General features: G+C 42.1%; 1 protein-coding gene across 1 annotated transcript in view; it reads left to right on the forward strand.

Annotated features, from left to right (window-relative positions):
- Window positions 1-874: 874 nt before the first annotated feature.
- Window positions 875-18,709, forward strand: part of LOC145407152 (putative helicase mov-10-B.1) — a 47,266-nt gene continuing 29,431 nt past the window's right edge. The window contains exons 1-5 of the mRNA XM_080278170.1: window positions 875-899; window positions 2,607-2,659; window positions 5,278-5,369; window positions 11,559-11,668; window positions 14,569-14,721. Of these exons, the coding sequence (XP_080134296.1) occupies window positions 896-899; window positions 2,607-2,659; window positions 5,278-5,369; window positions 11,559-11,668; window positions 14,569-14,721 (412 nt within the window). The 5' untranslated portion in view covers window positions 875-895. The remainder of the gene's footprint in view (window positions 900-2,606; window positions 2,660-5,277; window positions 5,370-11,558; window positions 11,669-14,568; window positions 14,722-18,709) is intronic.

Below are 18,709 nucleotides of genomic sequence, written 5' to 3' on the forward strand. Positions count from 1 at the left end.
CACCCACGAACTTAGAACCATTGATCATAAAACTATGTGCTGAATGAGGTGTGTGGCAAGACTCACCACTTTTTGTTGTGTAAGTATTGTGTACACCTTTTCAACAGTAAGTATTCACACACACACACACACACACACACACACACGATTCACAAACTAAGGATGTGTGAATCACTCTTCACACAAGAACGGTACGACACGTTTTCCCGCCCTGTAATCGGCAGCCGTATTTATTTGTTGCTTGGTGGACGTGTATAGTACGAAGTTGCGGCCCAGTTTCATCATTACGTGGTCTTCCCCTTTTGTGGTGTGAGTGGGCTCCTCTGTGTTACGGGAGGTTTACGGTAGTTAACACGCGAAAGGGACTTAGTGCAGTTTGAGTTGGAGTAGCTGGGGATATATCGTGGAATATTTGTGGCGGGAGTGTTGAAGGTTCGTAGTATGGGAACAGGGTGTTTGGTAAAGTGCTTCAGCGAAGTGGTTGCTTTTATTCAGCGAAGTTATGACGGTTGCACTAATAGTGTAATCAGAAATTACTCGTTCCACCAGATAGTGGAATCTAGTCAATTGTAAAGTACGATTAACGGAAAGTGCCCAAGAAAGTACTATATTATCCTATAGCCAGACGCACAATCTCATGGCGAATCAATGCATTTCAAAGTCAAAGCTTCCCTTTAAATTTAGGGTGAAATGAAAGATTTGTTTGTTGCCCTAAGTTACCCACTGGATAAATATGATAATATTGATATTTAAAGACCACTTGTTATAGCCAGTTTGATAAAAATAGGCCTAATTTTGAAATAGGTGCATTCTTGTGTGGTTATAAGTAAACTGTTGATTTCTTCCTTTATTTCAGGGTGTATTTTGAGGTGGGAGCAGTGGACAGCATACTGGTATGGGTAAGTATGGTTAATTATTGACAGGATAGAGAATGGTAGCTCTGAGGTGTGGGGGTGGCACTAGAGATAGTGTAGTTGGTGCTTGTGGTGGAGATAGTGTGGGTGGTGGTGCTGATGGTGGGGATAATGTGAGTGGGGGTACTTTGGGGGATGAAGTACGTGAAAGGGTACAGCAGGGAAGAAAGGTTGTTGGTACACTGAAAGCAGTGATGAGAAATAGGGAGGTGAGTATGGAAGTTAAGAAGTCACTGCATGATGGTATTGTGATCCCTACCCTGACGTATGGAAGCGAGGCGTGGACCTTGCAAGAGGGGAACAAGTCAAGAGTGAGAGCAGTGGAAATGAGTTACTTGAGAGGAGCATGTGGAGTGACGTGGAGGGACAGGTTGACGAATGAAGAAGTGAAGGAACGTTGTGTGGTAGATGTGGATGTGGTTGAAAAGATTAGGAGAAATACACTGAGGTGGTTTGGACATGTGGAGAGAATGGAGAATGAAAGACTGACTAAGAGGGTGTATGTAGGTGAGGTGGAGGGAGGGAGAGGGAGAGGTAGACCGAGGATGAGGTGGAGGGATGGAGTTGAGAGGTATATGAGGGAGGGGGGGGTGAGTTGGGGGGAGGGGAGTCAAATGGTGGGTGACAGAGTGACTTGGAGGCGTTTTGTCTGCGGCCACCCTTTGCGGGATTAGGGCGTCGGGCTATATATAGATAGATAGATAGATGGTACTGGTGGAGGGGATGGTGTGGGTGGTGGAGTTGGGAATAGTGTGGGTGGCAGTGCTAGTGGTGGGGATAGTGTGGATGGTGGTGCTGGTAACGGGGATAGTGTGGATGGTGGTGGGGATAGTTGTGGGTGGGAGTGCTGGTGGTGGGCATAATGTGGATGGTGGTGGTGGGGGCTGTGGATGATGCTAATGATGTTTATAGTGTGGATGATGCTAGTAGTGGTAAGGATAAAGATGGTGGTGGTGATGGTAGGGATGAGAATTGGTGATAGTGGTAGGGATGGTGCTAGTGGTTGTGGTAATGGGCATTGTGAATTGTGGTGGTGGTCAGGATACTTGGTAGTTCTGATGGTAGTGATATTTGGAGTGAGTGGTGGGAGTGAGAAAATGTCATAGGTAGTTTTGATGCCAGATGGTGGGGGGATTGTGTGTGCAGAATGGGAGGGGTTCAGTGCACTGGGCAAAAGTTTGCATCGTTGATAGACAGTGGCAGAATTACAGTAGTTTGAGTGAATAACATTACAATGTAGATACCATTTCTTCCCACCTCAGTTTCCTATTATTTTAGTTGTTTATTTCAGAAATAGGATAAAGAAATTCATTATACACTTTATTTCATTAGGCTTTGGTATGCAATGCAGTCTGAAAATGTACTCCTAGTTTTAATTCTTTTTATAATTATTATTTGAAAATACATGTATATTCAGAAATGGTAAATATCGGTAATCTTTTAACCAGTATTTTATTTATACTGTATTAAATAAATTTCAAAAGAATTATAAACATACATGTGTACCAGTACAGGTGTGGTATAATGAGAATTTTTAGCCACATCGTACTGGTATAGCTTGTAAACTACTGCTTTTGATCTGTAGCTATATTTCTTCATAACTTTTAAAGCATAACTGCTTAGGGATTGTGTTGTATTCATCACTTGTGTAGGTTTGTTACCGTTATGTTTAGTTCTTGTGGTTTGTTACAGGTGAGACCACAAACTCGCAGGGGAACTTCCCTCTTCACTGCCCTATTTGCTCAGTAAGTTACACATATACACTATTCCATAACTGTGAAGATGGGAATAATCTTGATTTTTTTTTTTTTTTCCAATTAGGATTGAGTGGCCATCCACAAATAGCTAGAAAGTGTCCTGGAACATTGGGGATTGTGAGATATTGTAACATTCAAATGATTTCTACTGTCAAGCACAGCTAATGGGCAGTATTCTAAAACTGATTTGGCTTAGTTTGTAAAATGTGAAATGGTATGTGGTTACTGTTTCTCTAATGATTTTCACATACTTATAGGGTTTGTAAAATGTAAAATGTTATGTGGTTACTGTTTCTCTAATGATTTTCACATACCTATAGTTAAGCACAAAAGTTATGTGCTTTATATTATTCTTTTCAGTACAGTATTCCCTCAGTTATCCAGACGTCCATTGACCGGACCATCCATTATCTGAATGCTGTGATCTGGCTGTTCAAAACCATTATTCGTACATTTTTCCAAATTATTTGGGCAAAATGCTGGCATACAGGCGGAAATTATGGCCGCACAAACATTTTTGCCCAGCTGGGCCTGTTTTTTCATGTTTTTTAGGGCCCTTATTGCTTGCCTGTGGTTGATGGGTCTGGTTGATGATAATTACTGCTTGGCTGTGGATTTTAGGTCTGCTTGACAAGATGGAGTAAAAACACCAGAAATAAGTGTTGTACAGTGTACTGTAGTGGCTTTTTACAATGGCTTTGAAAGTTAGGGTATGTACAAAGGAGGTGGGGGGACAGGGGAGAAGTCCACTATCCAGGCATGCCTTTGGCTCTGTTATGTCGGATAATCGAGGGATTACTGTATTTGGCCAGTGGCAAAGATGTTACTCGGCCAATTCCGATTATCAGATAATTTTGCTGCTTCTGATACCAGTACTGGTATTAAATGGATTTTGTGTTGATTTACAGTACAGCTGACAAGCAGATTAAATAATCTGTATATTGCAGAAAGAAACGACAAACGATATCATCAGATTGAAGGGTTCAGATCCAAATAGCTGATCTGTCAGCTTTCCTCAATTTACAGAGCTGGCTAGATGGAAAATGTGCTACTGTAGAACACACCCTGTAGTGTGCATGGAGTGCCTATTTGTTGTTTGTTTGTGTAATCTCTTTCCATGCTGGTTCTACAAAACTGACAGATATGGCCGTTGTTGCATACCATTGGTTATCTCCTAGTATGTCACCACATTAAACACATTTTTCTTTTTTTCTTAACAAGGCTGTTGATTGAGTTACTGTGAAAATGTTGAATGATGTACAGGAGTAGTTATAGTGCAGTATAGAAATACCAGTAAGTCCATGGTAGCTAATATCCAGATAAGAATTTTAGAGGCATTTATGCTTAATTGAAGATTGAATAATGAGACACTGCTGTATTGGTACCTAATTTAGCCTTCTTTGCCAATCTGGTAAATAATAATAGCATGATATGGTCATGATCTGGCATAAACTGGTATCTTCCAGGAACTCTCACGTGACTTCAGAAATGGACTCCCATGGGAGATGTTGTATGCTGATGATTTGGTGCTGATTGCAGAGAATGAAGGAGGGGCGGTGGAAAGATTTAGGAAGTGGAGAATTGGTACCGGGTATGTGGCACAAGGGCGTAGGAATAAGTGCAGATAAAACAAAAGTGATGATATCCAGGGTTAGTGTCAGTACTCTCAAAGAAGAGGAAGAGTGGCCATGTGCAATTTGCCACAAGGGTGTGGGAAGTAATTCCATCTTGTGCAGTGTTTGAAATAAGTGGGTGCATAAGAGATGTAGTGGTATTAGAGGTTGACTGCAAGATGATGCTGATTTTATGTGTGCGCTGTGTCAGGGAGAGCAGGTGGAGATTGTCAGGCGTGAAAGGATTGAACTTGCTGGTAAGTCTATTTAGTGTGTGGAAGAGTTTTGTTATTTGGGAGACATGTTATGTGCTGGAGGTGGGGCTGGAGCTAGCTCTGTGGCTAGGGTGAGGAGTGGTTGGAAGAAATTCAGGGAGCTGTTGCCTCTCTGACATTTAGAGGGCTCTCCTTGTATGCTAAGGAGCATGTGTTAGGAGTGTAATGCTGTATGGTAGTGAGACCTGGGCAGTAAAGGAAGAGGATATTTGCAGGCTCATACATAAAGAAATGACAGTGATTAGGTGCATGTGCAGTGTGTCCCTGAGTGCAAGGCTAGGTTTATGATGGAAGAGTTGAGAGGTAAGATGGGACTGGAGTGTTTTGGTGTTGTGATGAGGAGAGGTAGATTGAGATGGTTTGGACATGTGGAGAGGATGGGGGATGATAATTAGGTGCAGAAAGTGAGAAATATTAATATTAGGGGTGGGGTTGCAAAGGGTAGACCGAAGAAGACCTGGAACGAGGTCATTAAATGTGACCTTAGGGTTAAGGGACAGAACAGGGAAGCTGCCAGAGATCAAGCAGCATAGAGAGCTGCCGTTAGGTGACCAAGACCGACGCATGCAAGCATGTTGGAGCCTTCAAAAATGAAACAAAATATGATCCTTCTATTTCTGCTAGTCATTTGAATTCTTTCAGGTATAAGCTGTCTTTTTTTTTTTTTTTTTTTTTAAGGTTCACATTGTCTTATTTGCCTACCAATGGTTTCTTGCAGATTGACTTGAAGTCAAAGGAGGAGTTTGATAAACACAAATCCTCAGCACGTCACCGTGTCCAGTGGCTGAAACACTGGTACCAGAGCAACAGGTAGGTACCCTCTTTCTGCCCATGTCTCAGTGTATTTGCATATTTTTGTATGTACCTACCTTGTAGCCTCTGCAGTAGTACCCTTTTATTCTAGTTGCTTATGTTAGGGCTGGTGTAAGCAATCATTCAGCTATTAGTCAAACACTGTACAGTTTTTACTGTATAGATTGATACCGGTAGATTTTGTAGGCTTAGCATCGGTAAATTAATATACTGTGGTCCATTGCTGTTTGCAGGGTTATGGAACACAAACTCTTGTGAATAATTAAGACTTTTAAAATGTCCCCTAATATTTTAGTACCATTTGTGATTTGCCCACAGACCCTTTGTAGGGCCCAAAATCATCACCAGACAGTAGAATCTGGGTATTTAAAGTATAGTTTTAATCTTTTAATTGTCCCAGAATACACCTTAAAGTTGTATATTTTAAGATGGTTCAGTAACCCATGGATAACCAGAACCAGCAATAGCAAAACTATATGAGTAGCGCTGCGGGAGAAGAATCCAAGCACCACCACCCGCCAAACCCTGATTTCCCACTCAAACGGTAGCCAGACGCTTCCTTTACCATGTGGTGGGAGATGGATGCTTCTCTCTCTGTGCTGATAGGGTCGAAAATGCTATAGAATAACAACATGTGCCAGCCCGTATGACAGATTGTCACAGGATGTACAACACCGCCGAGAAAGAAGAATCCAAGCACCAAACGGGGTGGCGTGGTGGCCGCCAGTCAATCAGAGCGTCAGAAGGAATGACGTGCTGTGCCGTCACAGCTAGCCGGCCAATGGCGCGGAGCCCGATGCCGTGACGTAGTAACGCGCAGCCAATCAGCTTGCTGCGGCTGTCTCGAGGAGGCAAAGACAACCTCAGTCTCACTCTCCCTCGGCCGCCATTAACGTTGACTCTTGGATTATCTGTGCTTTTTGGGATTTTATAGCCATGGCTGCTCATGATTCTAGCAGTGATGTTGATAGCCTGCAAGCTCTTGCTGTTCTTCGTGACGCGAGTGATAGTGAGAGTGAAGTGGAGCAAGGAAGAGGGAGAAAAAGGCCTCGAAATGTGGAAGAGTGGGACAGCGTTGTGGCCAAGGTGAAGCGTAATCTAGGCCAAGCCTACACGAGTTATAAAGCCAAGAAAGGGGTTTCTGCACGTGCAATTGGTAATCCTTGCCATGATGGGCGCTTTGGGAAGGTTATGAAGCCGGCAGAGTCGAGCACAACATCGCCCTCCCTGATGAGGATGACAACTTGCTTGATTATTGCAACTAATCCTGGGGGGGAAGGGGGATGAATCAACATTCAACAGTCAAGTCATTCCAGTGTGGTAAGTACCCCTAATATTAGTGTTATAATCATGTCTCTAATCATTCTTTGCAGGAAAAGATGACATTTAGCTGAACTCTTCATGCACATGATTTCGTTTTTTTTCGTTTTTAAAGGCTCCAACATGCTTGCATGTGTCGGCCTTGGTCACCTAATGGCGGCTCTCCATGCTGCACGATCCATTGCAGCCTCCCTGTTCAGTCCCTTAACCCTAAGGTCACACTTAATGACCTCTGCCCCATGTCTTTCTCTCGGTCTACCCCTCATAACCCCACCCCCAATATTAACACTTCTCACCTTCCTCACCCAACTATCATCCCCCATCCTCTCCACATGTCCAAACCACCTCAATCTACCTCTCCTCATCACAACACCAATACACTCCAGTCCCATCCTACCTCTCAACTCTTCCATTGTAAACCCAGCCCCTCCAGGCCTTGGACGCAGGGACGCACTGCACATCCACCTAATCATTGTCATTTCTGTACGTCTGAGCCGGCGAATGTCTTCCTCCTTCACTGCCCAGGTCTCACTGCCATACAGCATTACACTCCTAACACACGCTGCATACAAAGACCCCCTTAGCACGTAGGGAGAGCCCCTCAATGTCAGGAGAGGCAAGAGCTCCCTGAACTTCTTCCAACCACTTCTCACCCTAGCCACAGAGCTAGCTCCAGCCCCACCTCCAGCACACAACATGTCTCCTAAATAACAAAACTCTTCCACACACTCAAGAGATTCACCAGCAAGTTCAATTCTTTCACGTCTGACGATCTCCACCTGCTCACCCCGGCACGCCGTACACATAAAATCAGCATTATCTCGCAGTCTACCTCTGATACCACTACATCTCTTATGCACCCATTTATCACACACACCGCACAAGATGGAATTACTTCCCACGCCCTTGTGGCAAACTGCACATGGCCACTCTCCCTCGTCTTTGACAGTACCGCCACCAACCCTAGATATCATCACTTTTGTTTTATCTGCATTTACCCTTAAACCCCTTTGCCCCATACCATCTCTCCACTTCCTAAACCTTTCCTCCGCCTCCCTTTCATTCTCTGCAATCAACACCAAATCATCAGCATACAACAACTCCCACGGGAGTCCGTTTCTAAAGTCACGTGAAAGGGCTTCAAGTACCATGATAAACAACATGGGACTCAAGACTGACCCCTGATGCACACCAACATTCATGGAAAACTCATCACTCAAATCTCCATTCACTCTCACCTGGGTGTGAGCACCCACATACATGGCCATAACCACCCTAACCAGCCACTCCTCCAAGCCAAGCTTTCATTGCCCACTTCACCACCTCTCTAGGGACTCTGTCAAAGGCCTTTTCCAAATCAACAAAAACAAAATAAAGATCCCTTCTCCTGCCAATATATTTTTCCTGAAGCTGTCGAACAATGAATATGGCATCAGTGGTCCCCCTACCTGGCATAAACCCAAACTGCATCTCATCAATATTCACTCTTTTCTCTAATCATACCTTCTAAAACTCTCTCCATTACCTTCATTATCTGATCTAAAAGCTTTATACCTCTATAATTCCCTCTTTCCAGGGCATCACCCTTCCCTTTATACACATTTACAATTACACTCTTCAGCCAATCATCTGGGACAACACACTCATAAATAATCCTATTTATCAGGTCAGTGACTAAACTCACCCCTATATCGCCTGAGGCCTTCAACATTTCGGCAGTCAACCCAGACACACCTGCTGCCTTCCCCACCCTCATCCTGCCTATTGCCTCACTCACAGTAGCAGTATCAATCAAAGGCCAAGGGCCAGACACTGGATCTGCTGGCTCCAAACCTTCCCTGTCCCAGTCAAACTCCTCATTCAACAACCGGTTATAATGCTCTCTCCATGCATCTTTAATATCCTCACTGTTCACCACTACCCTTCCTTCATCATTCTTCACACACTGCTCACCTATGATATCCCGATTATCCCTCTTCACCTGACCTGCCACCCTAAATATATTTTTCCTTTCCCCATGATTTAGGTTATCAAGTAATTGTCTCTGTGACTCAGACTTTGCCCTGTATACTCTCTCTCCTAGCCCTACGCTTGGCAGCCAAATATTCCTCTTTGCTACCACCCTTCTTCCATTCCCGGAAAGCCTTCTTTCTCCTTAATTGCAGCTTCTACACCCTCATCCCACCATGAAGTTACTTTATGTCTTGGTGGTCCTCTTGTCCAGCCGCATGTTACATCAGTAACTCTCAAGAAATTGTTCTTGAGGGCTCTGTACTGTTCATTAACGCCTCTGTCTACAGCTCCCTGTTCAGCCACCACTCTCCTCAACTCGCTATAGAAGGCATCCCTTACTACTTGGTTTTTCAGCTTCCATATTTTCCTCCTAGGTACATAAGTCCTCTTTTTCATCATTTGTTCTTTAAGCACCATATCACAAATCAGTAGTTTGTGCTGCTGCACACACTCCTCACTTCCTATAACTTTAACATCCCTCACTAACCTCCTATCGGCCCTCCTAACCAGAAAATAATCTATCTGACTGCTATTTCCCCCAGACTCATACGTGTAATTAACCTACTGTCTCTTTTCCTAAAATATGTGTTGCACACAATCATGTCCGTTGCCTCCCAAACTCGAGTATCCTTTCCCTTCTGCATTCCTTAGACCATATGCACAGCCCCCATGCACTCCTTCATAACCTTGGGCTGCTTCACCTACATGACCATTTAAGTCCCCTCCCAAAATCACTATCTCATCATCCCGCATACCACCCACTACACGTATTAAATCATCCCAAAATCTATCTTTCTCTGATTCATCCAATCCTGCCTGTGGAGCATATGCCGATATAATCACAGCTATCTTTCTTCCCAACAGAATTTTCACAACCAATATCCTATCGCTTACTCTCAAAACATTCATAACATATTCCACCCATTTCTCCGCAACCATCACACCAACACCTCCATATCCATCTGTCCTCCCCTGCCAAAACAACTTATAGCAACAGTCCTTCCCAACAATCTTTCTGGCTGATCCACCCCTGTACCGGACTTCCTGCAAACACGCCACGTCCACCCACCTCCTACTGAATGCCTCGACGACTTCCCCTGCTCTTCCCCTCAAACTTCCCACAAAAGTTTTTTTCATACCATTATGAAGCTGATGCTTTAAGGTTTATTTTGATATGTGAAACATAAAAATCGTAGGATTGGTTATTGAGATTTTTTACATTTCTTAAAGGCAAACTGTAGGAGCGATTTTGCCATTTTTTAAAAAGGGCGCTTGGATTCTTCTCCCGCGGCGCTACTCATATATAGTGAGGGGTGACTAATCAGAAGTACTCACCTAATTTCCCTAACAACTTGCTGAATATTAATAATTTGATCATTACAGTAGTAATTGGCATGACTAGTTACTGTGTTTAAATTTGACTGAATTTGTGATTAGGTTTGTTTATTGAGATGATGTCCTTAACTGTTAAGAGGAGTCTGTGAAAGATTACATGCTATTCAAGAGACTGGGAATTTTGAGGAGTGAGTTGTTTGAAAAAGGTAGTTGTAAAGTATACATGGAAAAGTTGTTATGTTATCAGGAGATGGGTGGTTACTATATAGGGACAAAATATTTCTCTCTGTCTGTCTGTCTCTCTCTCCAGGCAGTGGTGTCATATTGTAGTCTTTGGAGGGGGGAGAATGTATGGGTGTAAAAATAGGACGGGGGGGGGAGATGAGATTAAGCATTAAATAATGTTAAGAATGAAAGGCTTGGTGTGTTGATGTTTATAACCAGCTTACAAGGTGGACTTAGATGAGTGTAGATACTACTGACAGTTGAAAAGAAGTAGACTGTATGAAAAAAATGAGAGAAGATGGTGTAGGTGGACATAACCAAATGTGAAGGTGGCCTGTAGTGTAGAAGAGCTCTGAATGTGAAAGCTAGGTACAGGCAGCTGTCATTTGATGTTGGGGATGTGTTCAAAAATATCCCCAAAGTTTTCATACAGTTGGTACTATATATTGGAGGAACTGGCAGATCAACTTTACAGGTAGCAGTGTAGTTTTAACACCTATCTCACTGTGATTCTTTTTCATATTTTTAAATGATTTTGTTTACCTTCTGTGAAAACTTTTAACTGGAAAGGTAGGATATAGCCTTTATTAACTTCAGTACTTCAAGGGTACTTTCCTTAAGTTGAATACAGGTATACCCTGGTTTAACGATACAGTTGATAAGTAAAAACCCATCGTTAGGCGGGGTATCATATATTGGGGTAGATTTAATATGTAACATAATGGGATGCGTTTTTCAGCCTTGGGTTTCCCCCCCAATGAAGTCCAAAACCCACCCAAATAAGCCCAAAAACAAGTTTAAAGCCAATCTAAATGGCCTAACAGCTGTAAAAGAAGCTAACCTAAGACTATCCCCTGTAAATAACTCACTAAAACCAACAAATAAAATATGAAAATCGTCAGATATAAGTCTGGAAAAAATCAAGCTTAGTAAACTGTACCCCAAAATGACAATGCTCACCCAGCTTATGGCTAAAACACATTGTCTAAAAACTATTTATAAATCAACCTAAACGCACAATTTTAGTCTAAAATATCATCAAAATCAGTTTGAAAGTCAAAACCCATTGTTAAACCGGGGTTTGATCATTGTTAGGTGGGGTATGTTGGTATTTCTACCCCCATTGTTAAACCAGGGTATCACATCTAGGGGTATTTTATATTGAGGTATTGCTATACAGTATACAATAAATGTGTGGCTAACAAGACTGTTTGTATCAAGATGTTAGTGTAGTCAAGGGTAAATAGGTAGTTTTTATGCAGACTCTGTATGAAGTTGTTTGTCCATCCCTAGACAGTTGTTGGCCCAAGACAAGCTAGGGGTGGAGGTAGAGCCACGGGGAGACCTCGGAAAGGGCAGCTTCGATTCTCGCACTGGCTCTGTTACCCTCACCATGAAACCAGGTCTGTAACATCAGCTTTTCTGGCCTCCCTCCTGGTCACTCCAGTCCTGTCTCTCTCCTTTTCTCTCCTCATCTATCCTTTCCCTCCTGCCATATCATTTCACTTCATATTCTCGTCTCACCTCCTTTTCTCTTACTGTCACTGGGAGGGGGCAAGGTGGTTCAGTGGTAGAGCGTCTGAGTCGAGACCAAAGGGTCGAAAGTTTGCACCTCACACAGGTATCTGGCCTGCTAGGAGAGGTAGCAGTCTCTCCTCATGTAGCAGGGTTGTATGATCTGTCAAGGTCTAGCTTGGAGTTTCCCCATATAAAAAGAAGAAAAAAAAAAGAAAATGCCACAGATGATAATTATACTGTATATACAATAAAACCTCTACAATTCGGCATCCTTCAACTCGGAAACTTCTTCAACTCGGGAAGGCTCCAAAATATTCATTTAAAAAAATCAAAATTCAAAAATTCCCAAAAATGCACACGTGAGAGGAAGAGAGTCGGTAAAAATCCCCCCAACTCGGTATGATGCCGAGTTGTACTGACGTTCAGCAAGAGTAACCCGGCATCATGTGTGCATGAGGATGTAAACAAAGCTTGTTGTGCACCACATGTGGGCCAGTTTGCCTTTATCCGCACCCGTGTTGCGTTCTGTCCTCACTCGTTCTGCTTGTGACTAAGTGTTACGCACTCTTAAGTGGATTGTACGTGCAGAAGCTAACCATGGCGTCTCCCATTGCAACCCCAGTGTTTAGTGAATAAGTTCTGTACAATAATGTTTAGGTGTTTAGTCTTTAGTTCCCCAGTATAGTACAAGTCATAAATACATTACAGTATGGCCTTTATAGTGTTAATTGTGCTTTACATAGTGTACAGTGTCAAGTACAGTACAGTAAAGATGTGCCCAAAAGTGATCTAGAGTCCCCCTAACACCTCCAAAAACTACCAAAAGTCCTCCTCCATGCCTACAATACACCCTACAACTGTGTGGAATCATGGTAAGGCAGCTTTTATTGTTTATTGTAAAAACGTTTAATTTTTTCCATTTTCTCCTTTTTTGTGTGTGTGTGTGCTGGGGGGGAACTTAAAGTTCATCCCTACAACTCGGCAAATAGGCTAACTCGGCAAGACTTGCACATGTATTATGCCGAATTGTAGAGGTTTTACTGTACTGTACTTAGTGACTGCGATGTATGCAGATGTCATATGGAAATAATTGATGATGTCTTGCATGAGTTCTGTTGGTTTTGTTATCTATAACAGCTTATGTGGGCTGTTGTGAGTAACAAAATATCCCTGGCTGTACAGTACTTTTGGTCACTGCCATCATTAGGTGAATAGGTGTGTGCAGGAATATGTGTATTCCTGTGCAAGTATGTACAGTATTATGGTATATCAGGTACAGTAATCACCTGATTATCCGTCATAAATCAACCATTATTATGTTGGATAATACATGTTTTTGGAGAATGCAATACTACTCCTCAACCCCTGTACTGGAGGCATAGCCTTAAAAAAATATATATTTTTGTATATATGTATTGCACTGTATACTGTACCATAACTGTTTGGACTTATGGTAGAAAAAAAAAAACGACCCTAATTAGAGTTTTCCTGTTAAACAGCACAATAGTTTACAGAAAAATATACAGCTTCTGTTCATGTGTACTGTACCATACCCACCATGCTGTAGCTCTGTAAAAGATTTTGTTGATTATTCCTTTCATGTTAATGGCCTGCTGTTGCTTAGTGCTGTAGAAAATGGATAATACATTAATTCAGCCACATCTTTGCTTGTTGGATGATGATTGTCTGTTAATGTGGCCTCAGGTAATCAGGAGATTGCAGTATCTCACTATATCATCACTATGTGATGTATCGCACTAATGTTGAACAAAAAGTTAGACCCATTTTAGGAATAATGATGGTGAAATGATCACAGATTCATCTAGAATGATGCCTTCCAGTCAGCTATTTGGTCCAAGGTGACTGCCCAGTATTTACATTCATTGTGATCATCTTGTGCTTGGAAGCCCATTGAAGCACCATTGCTATGGCCAGATAACAGCGCAAATGGGCAGCGAAAAAGGCAGTGTGCAGTATTAAGAGAAGTGATAACTTTTTGTGTGTGAGATACTGAGACTTGTTGGAAATTGTGTCTGGCAAGGATGCTATCCCCATTGGAAAGTATGGTGCCAGTGAGGGCACCTACGTCAAGCCTAAAAGCATATGATTTCTTAGGATTTTAGGTTATGAGGTCATAGATTCCCCCTCCCCTTCTGTATTCTCATTGACCCATTGCTATATTGACAATGCTATTTGATAAATCACTATAATCTCTATGTTACAGGTTTCCAATTGATGTAACCTCACCATACAGCAAGGTGTGACTTTATACTGTATCATTATATATATATATATATATATATATATATATATATATATATATATATATATACTGTATATGTATGTATCTATGTATATAGATAAATAGGTAGATAGCTAGATAGTACTCAAGTACCAGTACATTGTGATGGACTGGAGTGCAAGCATGCACTCCGTACTTAGTTTGTATAATTCTTAAATAATTTTCAGCTTTTATATTATCAGGTTGAGTGTTACTCATATGTATTGCATAGTTGGCTTTGCCATTTTTATTGCTAGTGCTTAGCACTTGTGTTTAGCATTTTTGTTTTATTAATAGAGATCCATCTTCCTTTTTTGTGCCCAGTGAACCAGTTTACCAAAATGTCTCCTAATTGCTTTTCCTCTGTAAAGGTGTATCCTCACCATTACCAGTACTTTGTCATATGCAGACTTATGTATATTTTACAAAAACTCAAGGTACTAGGGAGTCTTAAGCCATTGAAAATACAGTCTGTCATCTGACACAATTGTTGTTCTGTAACAGGAGATGTGAAGAATGTGACCCTGGTGGTAAAGAACTTTGGAGGCGAGGCGGTGATCCTTCGTCAGGTTGAGGCGCTGCATTCCTGTCCCATGATCTCACTGAGTGATCATTATGGAGTTACCAGGAGTGAGAAATTTGTTCGGGTTCTCCCAGGTCAGTTGCAGTGCTCAATCTCTGCTGTTCCTCCTTTAGCATGGTGGAGTTCCCTTTTGTCACTTTATGGTATGGATGGCAGACTGGTTAGATAGATGATAAGAAGAGAAGATAAGAAGTGGATGTGACCAGTTATTATGAGGCACATTTCTGGTGCTTCTTTAGCCTTATAATGCACAGTAATTAACCCGCAGCGTCCCATCGACATTCTTTAACGTCCACGTGTTTTGTCACTGCCAATCCCGTCGGCTAACATAAACAATCAATTGCAAGGTCCCTAATTTGCACAATTTTCAATTTTCGCGAGTGATTTTTGGTAGGTATACACGTGACACCTTCCTCTAGAAGATGCCAGGCAAGGACAATGCCTTACCCAGCATGACCTCCTCCCCCCCTGCACACCATTGTCTCAGCAATTCACCTGTTATCAGTGACCTGGCCAGTAAAGCCATGTCATGCCACGGTACGAATTCAGGGCTAGAGTGATTCCCCAATCAATGACAATGTGTAGGACAAACTTAATATAGCATTAGAGGAAGAAACAGTCAGAAATGATGATCAGGTAATGTGGCAAAAAAAGGTCAGGTATGGTGATGAGTTAGAGAGTGAAACAATGCTTATAATGCCTATATTACTGCTTGAAAACCAATATACTCTCGTACTACTTATAAATTCGTACCAAGTAAATAAATAAATACCGTTTATGAGTGGTGTGAAATAGTTATTCTCCCATAGAACTCGTTTTCTTTGGTGCCAACCTGTTAGAAAACCCAGTAAGATAAGGAAGTACTCCTACCTGTATTGAGTATTTTAAACCTCAGGTGAGTGATTTCTCTATGAATTTTCGATGTTTCTCACCAAAAGCGGAGGTTTGAGCAAAAATATATATATTTATATATATATATATATCAAAAAATGGTCAGGATTGGGGGGAGTCAGTGGTGGAAAAGTGGTCGGGATGGGGCGGGTTAATGGGATAGTAGCCTCTTCAAGTTTCATTGCTACTCGTAAAGCAAATAAGAAGGCGTCATGTGATGTACAGTACCGACTGTTAGGGAGAACTGGTGCTTCCTTTTCAATAGCCCTCAGGACTAGCTTCTGACCATCCCCCCTTGCTGATCTTTTTCGGAGTGTTGCTAACACAGAGATAGACCAGCAAGCTCTCCCAGATACAGTACTAACTTTCTATTGTCCACTACATGCACTTTACATGCCACATTACCTTACTATGACACAGGTTGGCACCAGCAGGGGCATGCAGTTGGAAAGCTTTGCCCCTGCTATCCAGTGGTGAATTTGAGGGGAGGCATGGGGTAAGCACTGTCAGCATCCCCCCATATGGGCTTGGGGCCTGTGATCTGTCTCCATCTTTTATTTATTCAAGCAATAAAATAGAGGCCGCTAGAGATTGAGCAATGTGTAGACTTATTGTAGAGCCACCATTAGGTGACCGAGGCTGATGCATGCAAGCATGTTGGAGCCTTTAAATGAAGTGAGTGTGAGTTAAATAACCATTACTTATATTGAATATACAGTAATCCCTGTACTATCTGGACGCCCACTTACCGGACATTGTGGGCAGGACCTTCAGAACCCAGAAATGGCCCAAAAAAAAGAAAAGAAAAGAAAAGAAAGCCCCCCCCCCCCCCGGTAATTTGAAATTGCTGTGCGGTGCCGAACAGCTGTTTACACCACGGCCCCTTCACCCCTTCCTTCCTCCCCCCTCTCCTGTCAGGTTGCCATTTGGTATTACCAAATGTGGACCAATTTGATAATGAAAAATTTGTTTGATAATGAATCCGAATAATGCATTACCAAACGGATTTTTCACATGTATGAGGATACACAGGATGGAGATGGTGGATTGTCTGCTCTCTCTGATTAATCTGCTAGCCTACATAGCGTAATGAACATTCATTCATTCATTGCCAGACGCCATGTATCCCAAATGGGGTGGCCAGCGGCTTGGAGTTAATTGTTTTACAGGGAGGGGCACTAATCCTCCACCAACCCCACTTGACACATAGGGATGCCAACAGCATCTGGTGTTCCCAGGCGGTCACCCATCCAAGTACTAACCAGACCCAACGTTGCTTTGCTGTTAATTATAAAGAGAGTGATTGCATATATTTCTGCTTGTACTGTATATATAATTAGTGAAGGATAAATGCTAGCTTTACGAATTTGGTAATGAAAAGTTAAATTTGGTAATGAAAATTGAGGAATGTGGTAATGTGGCCGAGCTCCGATTTGGCAACCCTGCTCCCCCCTCACCACCAGTTACTGCTTAACTGCGATCACGAGTAGATGCCTATCGCAATGGATGGTGCACGTGCTTGTTTTTTGTGAGTAAACTGCAGTACCTCAGCACAAGACCACATGGGAATTTACAGTGTTGTGCAGTGTTAAGAAATCAGAATGTAGAGTGCAAAGGATTAACTGTGGAGTGCAAACTGGCGGTTGAAACTGGCGTGGTGCAATTAACAATGTGCAGTGTTAAACAGTTATTACTCACAGTGCAAAGAATTACTGTAAGTGCAGCACAACACTGGATTACTGTATGTGCTTCAAGAGCATTTTCACCACTGCCAAAGCCTTAGAGAAGGGGGCCACAGACGTGCTTCAAGTACCCTGGCTGAGGTACAGTCGCTTCTAATTCCTCATTCTTTGGTTCCTTTTCATTTGTTTCATGCTTTATGTCCATTATTGGTGTGAATAGGGTCTTAAATAGGTTTAAATAGGTGCTATGTATGTCTGGTAGGGAGTTATTTAGGTGGCTTCCAAAGTTATCCTGGGTTAGGGTCCATAACATGTTACCCGCGTTTCGGCAATATGAGTTCTCTCCCAGGATGCGTTTCACTTCAGAATTCTCTCCCACCAGTCTGCATGGAGCTATCACAGCAAAAGAATTTATGTCGCTTTACTGAGTACCAATGAGGGATATGACTTCATGAAAGTAGTGTGTCACTGGTGGCCCAACATGTATCCTGACATTTTCTTCTCGTATTGCATGATGCACCACCGGTGGATCACTGAAATAGTGTACTACTTTGGCCCAGGTAGCGCAGTCTTCCCCCACTCTTACCTGGCGCTTCTGTTCTCTTTGGCTTGTTACGATCTCATTCTCTGTCATGAAGTTCCAGGTGGCACTTGGCTATTTAGGTAGTTGAAGTAAATTCAAGCAAAGGTCCAACACTACCTTTTTTTATTATTATCTTGTTTCTTGATCATTTTTCCTCCTGATCTCTTTACTGGCCTTCTAAAGGTTTTTTGCATCGCTGAAGACAATGTTTCTTGCAACCAAGCATAATGATAGCTGGGTACGTTGAATGCCATAATAATAATCGGCAGTATCCAGCTAGGGATAATTACAAGTACCATAATTAATTATTGATTATAATTAATCATTTATAACTATAAAAAATCTAATAACCAGAAACATCCAACACTTATCTTTTTTGTTTGTTTGTTTGTTTCCAAACAAAGATAATGTAGAACCATTCAAAACAAAATGGTTACTCCATTTTTTCTTCCAGTACAAAATCACAAATAATTATTATTAGTAAATTTAATCTTTGCTTCCCCCCCCCCCCCAAGAGAAATGTATTTGCATCTCATGGCCCTAGTTCTGCAACTCAGGGTTGTTTTTCAATGTTTTTGTGCAAATAATACTATTGTTTGACATCTAAATGAAATGTAATAGTCACTACTGGAAGTCTGATACATATTCTCTAACTAAATAGGCATTTCTCTAATCTCATATCATTATCCTATTCAACATCTCTATTGTAGAAGCAGCAACAAAAAATCAGTCCAGCCAATATTCGTGAAGGTGAAATGCATGAAAAAGTGAAAACAAATTTTTACTCACTGTTGTACCATTAGCGTACCAACACGCTAGGAAAGAAGACATCAAATGGTACACCAGTGGCTCAGCACGCTGGTAACTTGTTAAGTACCAGTCCAGGACCCAGGGGCCCAGTTTCCG

The sequence above is a fragment of the Coenobita brevimanus genome, chromosome 72 (genome assembly GCF_032717465.1).
Source record: "Coenobita brevimanus isolate Jiangsu-jjx chromosome 72, ASM3271746v2, whole genome shotgun sequence".
Taxonomy (NCBI): Eukaryota; Metazoa; Arthropoda; class Malacostraca; order Decapoda; family Coenobitidae; genus Coenobita; species Coenobita brevimanus.